Source organism: Aulonocara stuartgranti, assembly GCF_965226115.1.
Source record: "Aulonocara stuartgranti genome assembly, chromosome: 3".
NCBI lineage: Eukaryota > Metazoa > Chordata > Actinopteri > Cichliformes > Cichlidae > Aulonocara > Aulonocara stuartgranti.
Window position 1 is genome coordinate 42362501 of NC_138941.1, and position 20960 is coordinate 42383460.

Below are 20960 nucleotides of genomic sequence, written 5' to 3' on the forward strand. Positions count from 1 at the left end.
ACCTACCAGGAAGCCCGGGCTGGAAATAGCCATCAGGAAGATTTCTGTTTCATATAATGAAAGAGAGCTACTAAAACATATTCAAATTAAACAGGAAGTTTCAGCTGTTTGCCGCACCTGACTCAAAGTCATTAGCCTTCTCTTCCTAGCTGGCATGTCAGAAATGCAAAGGGAGCAAGGATACATTCAGTTAACATGATTTCATAGAGATGTTAATCCTGTAAAACCAGAAATAATTACCAGCAAATTTTAAGCTCGATTTTTTTTTTTTTATTGAATCTGGAAAAAAGAGAGTAAAAATAATTGTGCATATATGAGAGTTAAGTTGTATCATTTTTAGCTACATTTGGCTTTTTTGTATAATTTATTGCTCACAGCCTGTTAAACAAAGACATGTTTTAATATAGTCAAAAGAAACTCATAAAATGTGATACAGTTAATGTTATAAGGTTTCACTTTTTTTTTTAAAGGTTTTCTTGTGTTGCTGTACAGTTTGGCTCAAGAAAAGTAAAAGCTGAGACTTTGGCTTCAGCTAATGCAGAGACGGCACATGACTTTACTCTAAAGATGACACATTTGGACAAATGAGGTTTAAATCAGCAATAGAACCTTCAAAAAGTTCAACATAACTTCCAGCTGCTGTTTGTGTTCAGCTGAGCTGAAGAGAGCAAAAAGAAAAATCACCTTTGTGAAATATGTCTAATATTCTTTTTGAGTATTTCAGGAATCGCATGCTTCTATTCCCATCTCTGACAGTTATTGAAGTGTAGGGACCGTGCTTGCTTCCATATCCTGCTGTACTCAAAGACATAACCTAATCTAACCTGTAACCAGCACCTAATCTGGGTATAGATCAGTGAAACGGGCACATTTTACGGCATCAGCTGCAGTGAATCTGCAGAATTCTTCCGTCAATGAAAAATGTCTCCCAGAGCTGAAGTGCAGTGACAGGCTGAGAGACCTCAACAGATGGTAGCAGAGAGGAGAGAGAGAGATGGATGGCAAGGCTGTTAAGTATACACCCCGGGTTGGTTTCACAGACCCACAAATAAACGTCTTCCTAAAAATACTTCTTAACTTGCTTGGCTCCAACTTGCCCCCGTCCCCCGCTTACTTTCTCTTTATCGCTGTGTCTTTTCTTTGAAAACTTCCTTCGCCACCATTTTTGGAATATTTGCACATCTCTTGTGATTGTGCCTTTTTTAAACTGATTAAAAATGTTGCCTTTCTTACTTTGTCTCATGCGGACCACCAGCCTTTTACGCTCGGGGTCATAAAACAGGCCTTGAATAAACCTCTACAGCCCAGCGAGTCTTTAGTCTTCACCCCTCATCCTCCCCGGGGAGCCGGTCATGGTACTCCACTGCACTCCTTGGCATGTAAAATCTAGCTTAAGGAGCTGATATCAGCCCATAAATATAGCCGGCGCTTCATTCTGCAGTGCCGAGAATATGAAAGGGAAGCCTCGAAGCACCTGTTGTCTCCTCTGTCCCTGAAATTTCAGTGGAAAAAGCCGCTCACCACTTGCTGCAGTAGTAAAATGTTTGTCAACACACAGTGATGCCGAATCTGATACCACACATTAGAAATGGTGTGTGTCTGAATTGTACATGCTGACACTGGTTTATATTTATCATAGAGCATGGCTCCTTCTTTGCTAACTAAGTGATTCATGACTTGATTTGGACGAGGCATTTGATTTAAGAGGAGCTGGCAAAAATTGTGTTAGATATTGCATCTAGGGGAAAGCTGTCGGAAGGAAATATGAGATATGAAAGGCCGGAGTGATGAGATCTGGCTGCATCTTATCTTGGCGAGCTTCTCTCCTCAAAGCAACTATAATCCTGGAAATAAGGAGGGCTGATCCAAGTGGATGGAGGAAACCGGTCCGGTTAGAGCCAGAAGTTCTTTTCGTGGGCTTTCGGAGCTTTATTGATGTCTGCCTCAAACAGATGACAGGCTGACAGGTCCAGCTCCACCGCATCTGCAAAAAGAAGTGATTGCTGTAGGCGCAATCAATATCTGTTTAAAGATTTACTCTCACTGCAGAGGGCTGCAGAAGACTGCGCTCACAAGAACACATGGAATGGCTTTTTATTTGAAAAGGCGATGCTTTCGTCCTCCTGTGCAGTAGATCCCTCTGTTGGCACGCAGCACTGAGCTAACTAGAAAGTAGAAACTATCATTATGCTAAAAAATAAATAAATGAATAAAGATTCAGTGCTATGACTTAAGTCATCTTCTGTTTCACATTGTTAAAGAGTTCAGCTGCTAATTCACTAAGTAAAGCTGCCTGGTGACGCTCATGTTGGCAGTAATCTAAAAATATCCATTACATGAGGTTATCAGCAGCCGTGTGCTTAGCTGACCTGTTAGCAATAAAAGCTCAGTATACGTACACACAGAATAAATTAGACTGGGCAAGTTGAAAAGTATTTAAAAAGAATAATAATCATTTATTTTTCCCCGCACTGACACACTGTTGGTAATATAGGAGAGGTGGCTTAAACTGATACCTAGTTTTAGCCTAGCTTCCATGTGCCCACACAGAACTGTCTGTGCAGCCGTACTAAAGACGGATCGATATCTTAGGCGACTATAACATTCAGTATTAACCAATCACAGATAAGAGTGGTGCCAAGTCGAGCTGTGTCTTCTAGTTAAGTTGCTATTTTTTTACGATCAGTAGCTGGTAAGACTCCGTGATTTTTTTTTTCTCCCCTTTTCAGTATTTTCCCTCAACCCCTAACCAGTCTCAGCAGATGGCCCCGCCCCTCCCTGAGCCTGGCTCTGCTGGAGGTTTCTTCCTGTTAAAAGGGAGTTTTTTCCTTCCCACTGTTGCCAAAGTGCTCACTCATCTTCTGATTGTTGGGTTTTCTCTATTATTGTAGAGTCTTTACCTTAGAGTATCAAGCCCCTTGAGGGAACTGCTGTGATCAAGTGCTACAGTAATACAATTGAATTGAATTACACTAACACACTATTTTAATCGAGATCTAATGAATGGGTGTTCGACGAAGTATCGGGGGAGGACAAGTTCTGCGTGATGAGGCCCAATCAGGAGTAAAATGCAGGTATCTGTGTCATCTCCACTCCAACACAACACATCATGTTCTTGTTCTGCAAACAGAAGCATAATTAGAAAAGGGGAAATAATCATATAGAAAAACCCTTTTCACAAATCCTGTTGGAAAACACACTAAATCTCTCAACATGTTAGAAAAAGAGAAATCTGCAAAAAATTTGGGCTAAATTTAATCAGTTCCCCCGTGCACATCGAGGCCTTTGTAAAAACGCAACAACAGCCTCTAGACATGTTTTAAAGTAGAATTCTATTATTAAGTGGAAGCCTCTCATAGTCTATCATATCATAGTGTTTGTTTATTTTCATTTTCTACAGCAGCACTGAGTTTGTCCAGTCATCTCACATTAAGTGATCTTCAACCTAATTCTAAGATCAGATCTTTATTTAACATCTTTGTTGTCATTGTTGCAGAATCAATGAGAAATTGTTTAGCAGCACAGATCTAAACTATATATTAATAACAATATAAAAATATACACTCTCACACAGACTTACAATATGGTGCAACATCATAATTATGAACTCTGCTTCTAAGATTTGCAGTGAAACATTTGTTTTCTCTCTGCTTTCCTGTTGCGTTACATTTTCTTTCACACGGTGCAAAATGAAGTGGTCCAAACAGCGTCCACCATCAGAGCCAACTGTTATGACGTTAGATTGAGTAATGTGATATTTACCCACTCAGCCTAATGTAAAGTCCTTCTGTGTGGGCCAGGAGAGATCTTAACAGGCTGAATAATCCAGTCTATTCTTGTCTAATCTCATTTTATTACATTTCAACGAGGGATCACCAGCGTGGCAGGCAGACCGGGTCGTTGATATCTCATACTTGATGCTCGGAGACGGCGCTAAAGCAGTGGACCTCCTCAGAGACGACGATTTGAAAAAGCATCATGCGGACATTTATGTTAAAAAATGAATCTCCAAAGATTAGCGACATTAATTATGCCTTAAATGTCAGCAATGCTGCAGCACGGCTCCACATAAAAGCTACTTATCAACTTTTCAATGCTTCAGCAGCCTGGCTGCTGTCTGCTACCTCGATGCTCATCGTTAAACTCAACAATCACAGCATCATCGAAGCATTTGCATCATATATCATCAAGTGAGTTGATGAAAAAAGGTAACAGAATGGAGCAGAGAGTCTTTCTAGAGACTTCATCTGCTCCACTTTATAATAATTTGCATCTTTATTGCAGATCTGATTTGTAATTTGGCTCATCAGGCCCCCTTTACTCATCCCTGCTCACCGCCTGTGCTTCTCTACCTAATCCCAAGATGCATCTGAGAGAAGAGGCATCTTACGTTCCCCTCCCATAATTCACTCAGTCATGTGACATGTGAAGGAACAGTAACACCGCTAATGTGATCGCAGTGTGTTTTAATTTCCCAGACCTGTGGAGCTTGCACTTATTTAGGAGCTCAGAGGAGACGTTTTGGTGCTCGCAGCCAAAGAAAAATTGACAGGGATGCCATCTGAAACATAGTTGCTGCTTCTACAACACTTTATCACAATAAAGCCCTTTGTCGTATCTGTATTGATCACTAAATAAGACATTTCTTAAAACAAGAGAATTGCCCTGCAAACTTTGCAGAACTTTTTCAGTTTTACTCTTAAATTGTGTCCATGTATACCGTATCTGTTTTTGTGCACCTGTATGAGAGCTCAACGTAAGCGGAGAGGTGAGAGAGCCCGCAGTCAGATCAAATAGCAGTTGCTATTCTAGAAGTTGTGTCCATGTAGGGAGGCTTCTATAAACTGCTTTAGTGCAGGCGCAGGAGCCCGAGGAGGCAGTGGGAATGGCTGAGGACTGTATCTCTTATGTGTGTGTGTGCGTGTGTGTGTGGAGGGCTACTTCTTCATGGTGTTACACTGTATGCACTGCATGATTTGTGAGTTCTTGTAAGGAATGAAACAGTCTGATGGCAGAAAGTTGTTGCAGAGTCTTGTAACGGTAAAAGCAGATACATGATACGAGCATGGTGCAGCGTCGGAGTCAAAAGAAGAAATGGTGATTGATGAGCTGTGAGAGCCGCCATCTTGATCTAATCACAGCCTGTATGGAATAAAAGGGTATAAAGTGGTAGATGAAAACTGCCGGAGTGACCACGGCGGTGCTGCCTTGCAGTTCTGTGCATCAAACTGAGCTAAAGCAGCACGCAGGTATGTTTGAGTTTCACACCTCCCAGTTTCAGCTGTTCGTACTCCTCAGGCTCATTCCTGGTGTTGAAAATGGAGAAAATGCTGCATGAGAGAAGACAACAGAAGCCCGCCAAGCGCCGTGCCCCTCGGTAACTAAACACACCTAGAGGACAGATGGCCAAACACCTGCAAAATGTCACCTCAGGTCCAGGCAGTGTGTATGCTATTGAGTTTTCATGTAGTAATGAGACGAATGAGACACCTGAACCTGTCTTTATAAAAAGTGAGCTAAGCTCATAATGTTAGGGCTGAGTGCTTGCTGCATGCACTGGATATTTATAGGCCGCAGAGGATGAGATGGTGAGTCTGTGCCTCATGATAGGACTGAGGTCACAGGGATATCATTATGTGCTTTATAATGGCTTTAAAAGCTGTATGCTATTCTGTGGAGGCAGCTCCAGTTTCAAATACCAAAAACCAAAGCAAAATAACAGAGTTATTTACTTAACTGACAGTCAGCTGTAAATGTATATATTTTACTTTATTAAAGGTTTTAAGACGAGCTTATGGGTCGAGTGTTGCACAGCAGCAGCCTCCAGGTTCTATATTCATGCAAAATGACTTACAGATGTTCCTATTAAAACGGCGTCTTTATTAATGTCTGTGAAGGTTCTCAGTCATCCAGGTCATCGTAGTCAAAGGAGCTTGGAAAGAAAAGCGTCTGGACTTCTTTAAGTTGCTTGAAGACGTTTCACCTCTCATCCGAGAAGCTTCTTCAGTTCTAAGGTCAAATGGTGGAGAGTCCAGTGGGAGTTTCCCCCCACAGAGGGACAAAAGGACCCCCTGATGATCCTCTAATCACCTGAGACAAGGTGGGAAACTGGGCGTCCCAATCAGCCAGAGTTTCGGGTGTGTTCATTGTGAAACCTGGCCCCACCTTATCATGCGAATTCCTGAGGTCAGATGGCCCAGGATGTGAGTGGGCGTTAAGGCGTCTGGGACGGGATCTCAAAACGGACTCTCCACCATTTGACCTTAGAACTGAAGAAGCTTCTCGGATGAGAGGTGAAACGTCTTCAAGCAACTTAAAGAAGTCCAGACGCTTTTCTTTGCAAGCTCCTTTGTCTTTATTAATGGTTAATGTCGAGAAGAGTTCTAGCAGGTCATATTTAAAAGAAATACCGAAAAGAAAATTAAATGGCAAGAAAACGTAATTTTTATTTGACTAATTTTACCCTCGTGTGTCCTTCCGAAACAGATGTGGGCTTTTTATCATCGGCCTGCTCCAATGATTGCTTATGTCTGAGCTCACCACATGGATGCAAACTGAGGAATGACGAAGCAGCCGTCATGTGTGCTCATTCTGGCTTTAGCTTCACAACCCGCAAATAACAAAATGAAACCAGAGTTGTGGGATCGCCTGACCCGAGGATTCAATAGCCTTTTTGTGGTTCTCTAATGGAGGCCGAAGTCAAAATCACAAGGTCATCTGTGACTTGCTCTTTTGGCTAAATGAATGCTGAGAATTGTAGCTGGGGCGCATCTACTAGAGGCAGCCTCAGATCAGTTTCACACACCATTTTTTTTTTTCACGGTCGAGGTTTCTGTCGAGATGGAATTAGCTGACCCCAGATCTGCCTGGAGAGTTTTGCCTCTTATTACAGAGAAAGAACTTGCCTACTGAAATTAGAAACAACCCCCCGCCACCACCACCACCACCACCCCCCCCCCCCCCCCCCATCCTCAGTCGCAGGCGCACTGTCATAAATCCTCCGCAACCACTTACACCAATTTATCTCCCCTCAGTCTTCAAGTCCAGAGCTCATTAAACGACAAAAGAGTCGACATGCAGCCACCGTGAACCTGTACACTCACCTTTATTCTCCACCATCAATCACACAGTCAATTCACCTGCTCACTCATGTACCAAGAAAGAGGCTGAAAGCTGTAATAGAGTGAACAATGCAAGATAAGGATGGCGCGAGTGTGTGTGTGTGTGTGTGTGTGTGTGTGTGTGTGTGTGTGTGTGTGTGTGTGTGTGTGTGTGTGTGTGTGTGTGTGTGTGTGTGTGTGTGTGTGTGTGTGTGTGCTGCAGTGCCAGCAGAAAATAAGGGTTATTATATACACCCCAGCTGACAATTTAAAGTAACAGCACTGTGAAAAAAAACTTTTCACTTTGATTGGTAGTTTTTCAAGTAATTAAAGTAGTACATCAGACATTGCTTCCACATAGCTGGCAATATAAAGAGAGCTTTACAAGACTGCTGGCTGGCTTTTGTGTTATCTGGCATGAAAGTTCACACTGAAATTCATATCAGCCACAGGATTAATCAAGTCCTTTTGTTTGCACTGTGAGTTTGTAGTTTTGGGTGAAATTACTCAACAAATATTGGATGGTTGTCATTTAATTGCTTTTTGTAATCTCTGACTCCTGCCACAGTCAGTTTAGAGCCAAATACCACAGACTGTATGTAGAAGATGGATGTAGCCACTAGGGATGTCACCAGAGCCAATACTTATACTTTTTGATGCCAAAATCCTGAAAACACGGTGGTACTGTGGAGACAACACGCCACTACAAGTATTCTTGTGCGTCCTTACATGATGAAGGGCACCCACAAGCACAAGGAAAAACTACATGTGGAAGACGGCGACTAGCAAAGCCGCTGAGATAGCTTTGCCCCAAATTATCGATAGCTGGATATGGAAGTACGTTGTGTTATGCTGAAACACACGTTACTTTTTTGTTTGAGAGAACTTTGCCGTTTAGAAATCAACCAGCGCGCCACATGCTGAACCGTTTGTAGTGGCTAATGTTGTGTTGGGGATGTAATGAATCCCAAAGATTTAGTATTTGGTGCTAATATGAGTAGAGTTAGCTTGTTCCTAATTCAAGATGAAATTAAAGAAAGATGAAACAAAATGTGTATTTAGACAAAAAATATTCCTTATCAACATTATATTTTATTGACAATAAACAATAAAACGTTAGAATCTTTGCCGAGTAGCCTGCTAATGTTAGCATTAGCTTTTATTGTAAACATTTTACAATATGGATCAAAGCTGACTTCACATCAGTAATGCAGCTGTCTCAAACTAAACATTATAGTGTATTTCAGGATAAAATGAGAAGGATGACACTTTGTACCTTTCTAAATATGAAGTTAAACTTACTATTATTTAAACAGATCTGAATGTTGGCCTTTTAGCTGCTTTGCTAAATTGGAAGGATTTCCTTCCTTGGTCTGAAAAACCAAAAAGTTTGCATATTGCAATTTGGAAATCAGTTATTATCCGATGATGTGGGCGTCCGTTCAGCATGTAAGGGTAGACTAGGACACATGTAGCTTTATACTGCCCCCTTCAGGTCTGGAAGACCACTTCGGTACATACCCTGCCAACGGCTACGTTACCAAAGAAAAACAAGTACCGTAAGTATCGGTTCTGGTGACATTCCTACTTTGTATATATTTTATATATCTTGCTAATTAGCAACCATTTTGTGAGAAACATGGCATTTGGCACTGACTGCTAAATGTCTCTTATCGTGAAATCCCAACTAGCCACTATAAATCATGTTAGAGGTCACATGACTCACATTCTGAGGTCTATAAATTTTACTTAATTAATTAATTTGATGTGTAAATGTAATTTTCTCATAGATTTACATTTACAACCAGACAACCTGCCACCTGCTGGCGTTTAGGTGGGTTTTGAAGATACTTTAAATTTTCATATTTCAGACCAGAAGTTCTCCATCCATCTTTCACGCATCTGTCTCTAATGATTATGTTCCCACAACACTGCAAGACAATCATATGATGTACAATATACGTGATATCTCTGTCACTGAGGAGAAAATGTCCCTTAAAAGTCCCAAAGAGGCAATTATGGATTCTATATGTTTACTTCACTGTAGTTCCATCTGTGTGGGCAGCATTATTGTCTGCTGATTTTATTACCTCTGATTGGATTTCCCCTGCTCTCTGCAAGTTTCTTCTTCTGCACTGCAAATTAGTTAACTTTACCCTGGATCATTTGATTTGGTTATTCGACCTCTCAGGACAAACTGTTGATAATGATGATGGCTGACATCGGCCTGTTGATAACTGTATTGCATTGTTGTGGCTGAGTTACTTCGTGGCAGACAGAGAAGCTTATATAAAAGCATGAATCACAAAAAGCTACCAGACAACTTTAAATCATTTGTCCCCGAAGACGCTGCAAAGTGAACTGAGATGACGTGCAACTGAGGGAAATGCCAAGAATCTGTCCTCTAAATAATTGCGTTCACTTTTCTGTCCTTTCTCTTCTTTTGTCTTTTTTACATAAAACCAACATTTTGAAAAACGTGCATCTGTGCTGCTGCCAGCATTTCCAGTTCACATCGTACACTCGTGCATAGATTGCGCTTGTAAGGGTATGCTGTTAAATTCTGGCTGGCATTTGTGGCTCGCATCATCATTCTGGTAGTGCAGCAACCTGGAGCCACGCAGCAGTGGAACACAATGTGAGGCAGCATAATGGAGCCGGGAGGGACACGATGTTTCCCCTCCTCCTCACGGAGTCGAAGCAATTAATATGACAACTCAGACAGATGGTTGTGTCAGAGCGAGTGATTGACTAAACCAGGTTAGCCATCCTGTCCCTTGGGTGGTGTTCAGACATGGACACACAATAAATGGAATACCTGATCTGGAAGCGACTGCCAATCTCTAAGGTGGCAAACTTGAGTGCTCTGAATCCGATCAAAATGCAGCACATGATGCCGCTTATCCAATATGTCCATACAAAACTCATCCTTAAATCTTTAAACGTTACCATAATGGGTGGAGTGCTGTTGTCTTTCCCCACCTGTTCACTCACCTGTTAAAGTCTCACGTGCACCCAGCATATCTCACTGGCATCTGGCACCTTGCACACACTGTCACACACACTGACTGGACGAGGTGTCCTAGTCCCTTTTATCCTCTAAACGCAGGCATAAATCCACAGGTTGGGACGCACCGGTGTTGCATTGGCGGCCAGCGCTGGCCTTGTTGTCAGCAGGATCTTTGGGTATAAGGCTGTTAATCCTTCACAGAGAAGCAGCAGAAAGGAAGGCTGATAAATTCATGCTGGGTACAGGTTCAGACCGAAAATGCAACTTAGAACTGCTCGTGCAGTACTTTTACCTGACACTGGCTGATATCCATCCATCCAGTAACTGCTTAACCAGTTCAAGCTGGAAAAATGTGAATCTTCATTTGCTTTTTCCCCAAATATGAGTCACTGTTGGCTGAGTCTGTTGCTTTATGCAGTTCTTTCTTTCAAATTCAGCTGGTGCCAGTTAACCGTTTCATCCAGCTTTGTTTGTCCACTGATTATTTACTTTGATTAGCTCGTTATTTTCCTTTTTCTTAACAGATATGAATTGAATTTTGTGTGGTTTGGTTTTATTTGAAATCCAATCTAAGCATGTGTCACAGCAGTGGTCAGCTGGCCTGTTAGAGGTGTGTTTAGGATACATTACGTCATTTTCCCAAATCATCCCCGTGGCATCGAAGTTCAGGGCTCCGGATCTCTTTTTGAGGGGTGGGGTGTATTTAAAGACTATAAGGGGGGCGGGTGGGGTGAAGTGCTGGTGGTTCCTAAATATTGGTGACACCTGTTGTGTGTTGTAACCGTTAGCCTCCTCCACTTCAGTCCTGTCACTTTATCAACTCTTAAAACCTCGGTGGAGGAACTTGGTGCAGTTGTTGTTTACTAGAGAGCTCTGATGTGAGGAAAGTGATGTCAGACACACATAGCTGAAAATATAGTTCCTCATTGTAAAGCTCTAGTTTTGCCATTAAGAGGCTGAAAGGAAAAGATGATGTTTCTAATTCTCTCCATTAGGTGTAGCTGACAGCTGAACACCTTTTTATTAGTGTGGATTTGAGTTTGCCTCTCTCACACACACGCCAACAGTCGTAGTTTCAGAAGTGCTGTGATTTTCTTCTTTACTGACACTTGTTTGAGATGACGAGCCTTGATGGGAGTGTTGTTTGTCCACTCAGAGCTCATATGGCTCAACCGCGGCTGTTCCAGTCTGTCAGAAGTGTCGTGATTGAGGACTTACATAAGCGCCGTCAGTGTTTTCATGTGCAAATCCTGGAAATGTCATCATGTCAGCAGCTCTCCAAAGTATTTTACAAATGTGAACAGCGGCGTCGATGCAAGAGGCTTATTTATTTGGGTTTTTAATTTTTTGGTTTTTGAGTGTGATCAAGAGGAGAGCTCGGCAGTGCTCACAGAGAGCAGGCTGTGCACTTTGGCCATACAGTGACACAGAAACACAGCCTGTGACATTTCCTGCTCTCTCTGTCAGTGTAGTTAAATCACAGCAGCTTGTGTGGTGCAAGCAAACCTCACAGAATATTTTACTGAGTTATTTATGCATTATATGTAAATTAAACCAAAAACTGATGACGAGACGGATTATTGTAGCTTAAAAACGCAGCGAATGAAATGAGCAGGAGCAGTTCAGGGGTTGTGTCTGTGTGTGTTTTTAATAAGTACTGACCTGTGGTCTGTTGACTCTGGAAGCTGCAGCTTTTGATTGCAGAGGGGGAAAGGGTGCATCTGCTGCTCTCTGTGCAAACAGTCATTGCTGCCCGACAGGTGGACTGACGTGCTCGCGGTTCAAAATCGACACGGCTATAAATAGATTTATGGCTTTTGGTAGTTTTCAGAGCAATAATTGCATCTTCAGTGCTCACAGCAGTATATACATTATTTTTATTGTCTTCCTCTGAATTTAATCTTCCTCTGGATTTAATCTTAGCCCTGAATCACAAGCATAAATACCTCGTAAATAAAAGAGCGCAGTGTTTTCATGCATGTGAGTGAGCTGTCACCGGTTTGTACATGGGTGCTGAACAGTGTGACCAAAGGTAGCTGTAGTGGACAGGTGTGAATGGGGTCCCAAATGTCAGCCCTGCAGGCAGGCTATTTTTAAAGTGGCACAGACATAAATACCTGGGCTAAATTAAGGCTGGGCACATGCAGGTGTACTGTGGGAAGACTGGCTCTTTCCTTTCAGACCACACGAACAGATTTTTATATAAAACATACTGACACAACATCATGTGAACACTTTCCTCATATGTTTGACTCATTTTGGATGATTTAATAAAGTCTGATTTGTAAACGCTGCTCAAACTATCATCAAAATGAATGATTAGCTGCAGTATGAAACTGCACTCTCATTGGATAATAAACAACCACAAGTATTAGCCAATAAGCATGGGGTTTCACAGTCATACCTGCCCCTTGTCGTCACATTGGGGTGGGGGGTGCAAGCAGAAATGCTCAGAAACTATGAGTGATGCCACAGGAGCTACGCTGGGCTAGGCCCATCTAAAGAAGGCAGCCACTCAGTCTCTTTACGTCCCATGACTTTTCTCATGTTTTACTCTGGACTATTCACCTGATCTGGTTGGGAAAGACCTGTGATTGGCTCCACTCATAAGCTCAAATCCTAAACATCCAGCGCAGAGACTCCACTTCAGTCACAACATGCTGACAGGTTATAGATTTTCAACAAACCCTTTGCTTTCTGTACTATGGAGAACTCAGACTTTATAGAGCTGGGCTCAAAACACTTTAGTTACAAACCACAGGACAAATGCTAGAGAATGAAAAAGAATACTTTTCTGTGCACCCTCACCATTATTCTTTATTTAAACTAACGAAAGTTGAAAGAATGAGGTTAGGGGCTTAGAGTTGAGCGCAGCAGTGAAAGCGTCCTGTCTTCCTCCATCATGGCCTCGCTAAGTGATGCTCTAAAACGCAGCACTTACTGACAATAACAGAGACTTCCGAAAATGGTTTACAATTGATTTAACTGCTTTTCTACCACCAAGTGCTGCCAATTTGTTTTTCTAACGCTCTGCTTGTTGTTTTTAATTCTGCTCCACATCACAGACCTTATAATTTCCCTCCACAATCAGCAGATTAAAACGCACCAAATCTTAAGACTGGCACACAAAGAAATGCAGAGATGATCTGCGCTGGCAGTGTTCCCTGTAAGCCACATCGCTGTGCACATTTTTATTCCAGACAAACATATTTCTGTAATTGGATCAGCCTCGTGTGATCGAAGGCACTAATTAGTGAAATCAGCTACTGTAGACTTTTGTAATTAAATCTAAACACTCTTTTGGGGGAAAAAAAAAGGCCTGCAGCCAGCGACGCAGTAGTGCAAAGAGGTGAGGTGTAAGCTGAGCTTGTCCTGAAGGTTTATGTAATTATGCATCTTATTAGAAGTGATTTATATTTATTTATCTATGTATTATTTTCTTATTTATTTAGATTTCCTTAGGAGAGGCTGAGGCAGAGAAATCGAGCTATGAAAGTGCAAAGACAGGGTTGATATATGTGGAGCAGCACTCAGTCTGGACTAATCATCAAGTCAACTACAGCTGACTGTGTGTGTGTGTGTGTGTGTCTGTGTGTGTGATGGTCAGCTGTGGAAGGCTATTTTGTGCACGCAGGGCGCTGAGATTTATGCGGGAGGTAAACTCAATATAATCCCACTTTACGGCCGCCGTGTCATGCGGCACTCACTTTATGATGGAAGGCTTTTCTTAAATGTAACCTCATTAAAAGAAGCATTACTAAAAGCATCTCCTAACGTTTGACATATCGACATTCTAATAATCCTTCATTTTAAATATAGTTTTATAATCATTAGCCGACATTTTTCATAATAGCAAAAAGGGTTCACAGCTGGAAGATGATGTTTAAGGTGTCGGGGAAAAGAGGATGTTTTTGAGCTTTGGCACTGATTCTTCAAATTATAATCAATCAGTCGTCTTGATATCATTTTTACATTCATGTCTTTTTTAATGAAACGTGAGAATCGTCAGTCTGTGTTCCTACCCCCACCTATGGCCGAGCTCACGAGGGTTAATATGTGAAAGAATGATACAGTAATGTGCTTCATATAAAGAGCAGCAGGCAGGGCTCAGAAGGGAGCTGCTACTCCTCTACCTTTAAAGGAGCTGGCTGAGGTGGTTTGTGCGTCTGATAATGATGATGCTTGTTCCAGAGTGAGGTGTTCTACCTACTGGAAGGAGACCAGGACACTCTGGAGAGAGTACATCTTCAAGAAGGTGTCTATGGAGCAGGCGGTCTGGGCATCTCTGGTTAGCGGTCGTGCTGTCATCTACTGGAGCTAGAGCTCCAGCTAGTGGCAGCTAGCTCCTAACATCTTAGCAGCTAACGGGCATTGTGTAGTCAGAAAGTATGAATATTAACTCTAACCAGAGGTTGTTCTGCCACTTGCTGATGAGGGCACCAGCCTTTAATCATCTAGTCTACATTAGTCGTGCTTATCCCTCCAACAAAGTAATTAATCTGCATCTTCTGCTAGCATGTGTGTTCTTTTCAGGAGCCGTAAAGAGCTTGCGGTTGCGTCAGCTCTGTGATGAACAGCCTGGGTAGCTGACATTATCAGGAGCTCATAGCCCGTTGAGATGGGAGGAAGAATGTGTGGGAACGTGTGTGTGTGTGTCAGATGTATTTGGAGGGTGGGGGGTCTGCAGCCCTGGGTCTCCTGGGGGGACGTAGTCATGACGGGCATTCAGCTGGGCTACACTGTGACCTCATTTTACAAGTAAAAAGGTCCCAGCTGAGCTGAGCCAGGACGGACCAACAGGTGCAGACAGACAGAAGAAAGAAGAGGGGAGGGGGGAGGATGCTGGGATGGAGGGTGACTTCATGCCGGCGGACTTTGACGACCACCACAGGCGTTACAGCAGACCGAGGAGGGGCCGGCTGGCGGGTGGGGGGAGATAATGAAGCGGTACAGCACAGACGGAGAAAAGTATCAGCTGTAGTTTCACATGTGTCACAGTTAATTGTTGTTTTTTTATCTGAGGCTCATGCAGCGTTTTGGATTTAATGAATCTGTGATTGTGTTTGTGTCTCCAGGTTAAGTGAATCCTTAATTTCACTTAGCGCCACGTCAGCTTCTAACAGCTTTCCCTTTGATGTAGACGCGGCATCACCCCTCTCATCTTTCCCACACTTTCTCAAGTTATTATTTTATATCTCATCATATTCTTAAATCCATTCCTTCCTCCTCCTCCTCCTCCTCCTGTCTTGGACTCTTACAGTTCACCTCAGGAATCCTGCCTTCTCAGCTGTCCACTGGTGTCCCATGGCAATCCGATTTAGCCTCCGCCACCTCCCCTCACTCCTTGCCCCTCCCCTCCCCTTCGCAGCTCTTTCTCCTCCTTTTCCACCTATTTTAGCCTCCACACCTACCGCCCACCTCCCTGCCTCCACCTCCTCCGTTCTCCGTCACACACCTCCTTGTCCCCTCTCCAGTTTGGCCGGGTGGTCTGTGCGTGCTGGATTAGGAGTCTGTCTAAATTTGGTCATGCATGGCAAAGGAGATGAGCACCTGCTGGTTGGACAGGCGGTCTCTTCTCCCCTCCAGACCCTTACATCAAATTACAGCAGGGCTTGGGCATTCCTGTCACTCCTCTCCGCTCCTCCGCTTTGCTGCTTCTTTGTCTACGAGTCTCCTTTTCTTTGACCTTCAATCTCAAATTCAGATTGAATCCATTTTTGATTTCCAGGTGTGACAAATTTAGTTTCCAAATGTCCAAATCTGGCAAAAGACAGTGATTCTAATAGTAAAACTACTTGTACTGGAGTATAAAAATACTTGGTCAAAAGTAAAAGTTTTCTTCTGTGCGATTACAAATTAGGCCAGATCGCACAAAACACTAAATCTCACAGAATATTTAACTAAATCCAAACAGCTGGTCAATAAAACCCAAAACACTGTAATGGGAAACATTTAAAGTAGCTTAAGATGGAAATATTATGCAAAGAAACCAAGTCTCTAATTTGCATTTAAATAAGGTACTTCCACTGATGACCGTTGATCCTAAGATCACATCAAAAGTTCTTTTTTATAGTCTTCAAAAAAGTTTTTTTTTTTTTTAAGTCAAAAACATGCATTCGAACTCATAATGTTTAGGTAATCATTTTTGGCCTTTTTTTAATGTATACATGACCCATGAATCGCCTGAGCCTAAAAAAGGCTTCTAGTGGTGATCAAGTGTTGTGAATACACATAACAGACAACTTAGCAAAGAACCGATTTTAATTTGTATCTTTAGGAAATTTGTTATTAGCAGCTTCTCGTAAAAACACACAACTTGTTCCCATTTATTTAGCTGAATTTAAGCAAAATACCAAAGATTCCCAAAGGGCTGTAAGCAGAAACCTTGGCATGGTGTGCAGTCTCTCCTTTAAAAAAAATAGGAAACTGGACTAGTGGAGGACATAAGAAGGCCTCTCAGGCCTAAGATGCTCTCTGCAGCAGATGGACAGTATTTGAAAGTCATATTCTTAAGAAATAGGGGGGAAAAAACCTAGCAAAGATCTGATACAGGACCTCCATTCGGCTCTTCAGGTACTCCATTTAGTGTCTCAGTGGAAGGGTGGCTGTGAAGAAGCCATTCTTAAGAAACATGATGATTGAGGTATCCCAAATTGCACAAGAACTGGACTGAAAATCGATAGCAACAGGTGTGATGAAGTCACGAATCCAGATTTTACATCATCGGTATGTGCACAGGTCAGGAGAGAGGTACAACTGTGAGTCTGCAGTCACCCGTAAAACGCAGTGGACCCTCTGTCATGGTTTGGGCTGTATTGCAGCCAGTGGTGTTGAAGATTTTGCCAAAATTGAAGAATTATGAGCACAGAAAGTACCACCAGATTTTGAGCACCATGTAATATCATCTGGAAACGGCTTCATTTTTCAGCAAACAGACTGCCATTGCAATAAAAGCTGTTGTGGATTGGCCTCCTTAGAGCCCTGACTTCAACACTGTAGCAGTGTGGGATCATTTCGACAGAGAACAGAACAAAAGGCAGAAACATCCAAGGAAGAGCTTTGAATGTCCTTCAAGAAGCCTGGAGAACTATTCCTGCTTAAAGAAATGGAAAGACTGACTAAGAGAGTTCAGACTGTGTTGAAGAATAAACGCGGTCAAACTGAATATTGGCTTCTAAGCAACTCTGTATAAAGTATATTATAAATCATCACATGCTTACATTGCATCTGTTTAATTATAAGAAACTTTCAGCCCATCACCAGTCTCCTCCAGGAAGGAGAGAAAATCAGTGTGAGTGAAGCAGAGTCAGCCCTGAAAACTCTTTATGTAACGGTTTATCTATAAAATGTCAAAAAAATGATGAATATGTTCAGTTTGCATTTACATAACAGCGGGCAGAAAATCATTAGAGCTGTGAAACAGGAACAAGGAAATTTGCTTCAATTAGTCATCAGGTTAATTCATTTTTCACTCCATCAACTAATTAGATAATCATTTCAGCTCTAGAGCACATGCAGAGATGAGCAGTGTCTACTCTCCCCCACATGCTGTACTTTCCCTTCACTCTAATTTGCTACTTTTTCTCCTCTTCCACTCAGACATCTCTCTGTCTTATCTGTGTCTCTGGTACTTTGCGTCTTTGCTTTTCTGTCCGCGCAGGCAGATGCAGACGCGAGGCCCGGAAGCTCATATAGGCATAAACACACACCCACTTACTTTAAAGGGCACATGCATTTTGATTCCTGGGCTATTTAATGTGCTTTGCTGTGTTGGGAAATTTATGTTTTTACCTACTGAGCACAAACCCTGTTTCATTGCTACTTTATACATCTCCCTCTCTCTCTGTGTCTCTCCTCACTCCACCCACACAATCATCTGTAGTTAGTTATTCAGCTCATGTACTTATTCTGCTTCGACACCCCCGCATCCTCCAAACCCTGGCAAAGTTTTGGCTCTACAGCAGAAGCCCTAACGCACACTCACACCCCTGAGTTTGAACACAAGCGCACACACACGTTTTTGTTTTTTTTTTCAGATTAAAGCTAAACAGCATGGAAAGCCTCTCAGAAATACCTTTCAGCAGCTGATTGATTGATTGAATGGCGCACTGAATTGTCCCCTGCACGTACGCCTGACGCCATTAGGCAGTTTTCCAGACAGACCGAAGGCAAGCACTCAGCGCTTAAGAGCCATTTCTGTCTATTACACACGCCACCATCACTCAGTGAGCAGCTTGGTTTCCAAAACGGGTGATTTGTAGCTACTGAAAGACGTATCGCCCGAGTAAAATGTGTGATTTTTTTTTTTAAATTTATTTATTTTTTAATAACAGGTACCTTCCTGAACACTTGCAGACTTCACTTTACTGCACTTGAATGTCCAGCTGTTGAAATGGATGGCGCTGATGCTGAGGAGTCTTTTGCATGTGTAACAAATGACCATTGAGCAGCACAAGTTTGTTTTATTTATTTATCGAGGCTTCAGTTCACCAGCTTAACGTGGCAGCCTCTACCAGCAGCAAACGTATACCTTCTAACTGACAACTGGCAGCCCACTGGCAACCCCAGCAACTCCCCCCACCCTTTCCACCTTGGTCTCTCCCAGAATCTTTAAATAGTCTTCAGACCCCCTGGGACACATGCTAATCAGCAGAATTAGTGGCTAGTATTATCTCTTTATCCTCATCATGTGTCTGGAAAATAGAATCATTAAAATGTTCAATAAATAATCATTAAATATTTAAGAGTTCTCATGTGAAAGTATGTTTCGTGGTGTGCACATGTTTCCTAAAGTGCAGAGTCCTAATTAAAATGCAAAAGTGTCCAGAAATGCATCCATTATTAGTTAAACCAAGCATACAAATGACTCAAACACCTCTTGGTAATTATCACATGTTAGTTCTGCAGATTACACCTGTTTATTACAGTGAGCGTCGTTCATCCTCTTATGAATTCATCTGGGAAGTTCCACAGCTTCAAAAAGCACACGTCAGAATGATCTGAGCCCAAAGTCAGATTGAACTAAGATCAAGCGGCCGTCAAACTGACACAAGTGTCAGAGTGTGACTGCGCCCGCTCTCCCTCAGCAGCCGCAGTCGCAGAAAGGTCACAGATTAAAGAGGACAGCTCGGGCCTCGCTAAGCATTTTGTGACCCCGGTTTCAAAGGGGAAGCATCAAATTGTGTGTGTAAAGTTTGTAAAACCGTGTGTTTCTGGCTCTCTGTGTGATGTATGTGTGTGCGTGCACGGCAGGTCAAGTCTGTGAATGCAAATGTGTAATATGTGGTACATATGACCTGTGAGCCTCCGTCTCTTCTCTCCTTTAGACCTTCACAGCTTGGTGTAACTCCCACTTGAGGAAGGCCGGGACACAGATTGAGAACATTGAAGAGGATTTCAGAAATGGCCTCAAACTCATGCTGCTGCTGGAGGTCATATCAGGTGGATGTCATTGAGAGCACACACCCATGCATGTATACACATTTAAAAACTGAATGATACCGGATCACATACTTGGATTTGGCACATCCTTGTGGTAAGAAAAGAGCAGATCTTTTGCTATTTTGGTGACACTTCTTTTTTTTTTTTTTTTTTTTTTTTTTTTGTCATTTTCTTTGTAGAATGAGACTGATGTTGATTACTCAAACTCCTAAACATTGTTGGTTTCACTCCCACTCTGTACCTTCTTCCATCTATAAAATCCAGCAGTCATCATCACTTTATATATAATTTTCTATAATTCCTGTCAGACTATAGTAATGATTTACTCATTTGCATAATGATGGAGAACAGCAAAAAAATCTGTTTTAAAACAGTTAGTTGAAAATAAGAAGACTGTATCTCAAAGATGGAGACGTTTAAAAAAAACAAATAAAGTACTTGCATTCTTTCTTGTGGCCACCAGGGGGAGACTGAACAAAGTCTGACTGTAAAGGAAATCTAAGAGGAACATTAAACTATCACTCACGTGATTTTATGACATCAATGAAAACTTTCAGTGTTAGTTTCTATTTCAAGTTTTAAGTCATATTTTTTAAATTTCTGACTGTTGTATCAGAAAGAATCATCTAACGAACATAGAAACTTGTGGTAAATTTTAAAATGTATGGCTGAATACTTCCGTCGCTACCTGCCAGCAACCACGTGAAACTCATGAATCCGCGCTTTCTAACAGTACGTGTGTCAAATGTTACCAGTGAACGCTGCAGGATTACAGCTTTTTGGAGTCGGATCATTCTTTTTAATAAACTCTGTATAGGATAAAGTAGGCGGTTCTACCTTGTGATTGACTAGTTCGCAGCATTTCCCTGGTAGGTCTACTTGTCTTTTGTGATGTCTGGTTTAAAAACGAGCAAACCAAAAAAACTGAGATGGTGATGATCAAAATCCAGAGCTAGAATATTGAAAACTGTAGACTACATAGTAACAGGTGGTGTCACATTGGCTACATCTCTGCAGGTTTCATGAATGGAATTACTCTTATAATTCATAACTGTGTTCTTTGGTAAATAAACTAACACAAACAAGTAAAATTGAGATCACATGTTCTTGGAGATGGTGTATTTTTCCTTGACACTTAGCTTAAAAAATAACTACTGAGCAGCTTGATGGACGAGCTAATAAATCTGTTCCTCGTCTTTCTCAGGTGAGAGGCTGCCCAAACCCGACAAAGGCAAGATGCGTTTCCACAAGATCGCCAACGTTAACAAAGCTTTGGACTTCATCTGCAGCAAGGGGGTCAAGCTGGTGTCTATTGGTGCTGAGGGTGAGACAAGACCTTTAAAATGAGTCTGAGTTTTATCTGATTAATTCATCAGGATCTGCTAAGACGAGTAACACGCGTCCGTGTG

At 42.1% G+C, this 20960-nt stretch overlaps 1 protein-coding gene across 1 annotated transcript in view; it reads left to right on the forward strand.

The window, feature by feature from the left end:
- Positions 1-20960, forward strand: part of actn3b (actinin alpha 3b) — a 36902-nt gene that overhangs the window by 1376 nt on the left and 14566 nt on the right. The window contains exons 2-3 of the mRNA XM_082526434.1: positions 19437-19551; positions 20756-20875. Coding sequence (XP_082382560.1) covers positions 19437-19551; positions 20756-20875 — 235 coding nt within the window. The remainder of the gene's footprint in view (positions 1-19436; positions 19552-20755; positions 20876-20960) is intronic.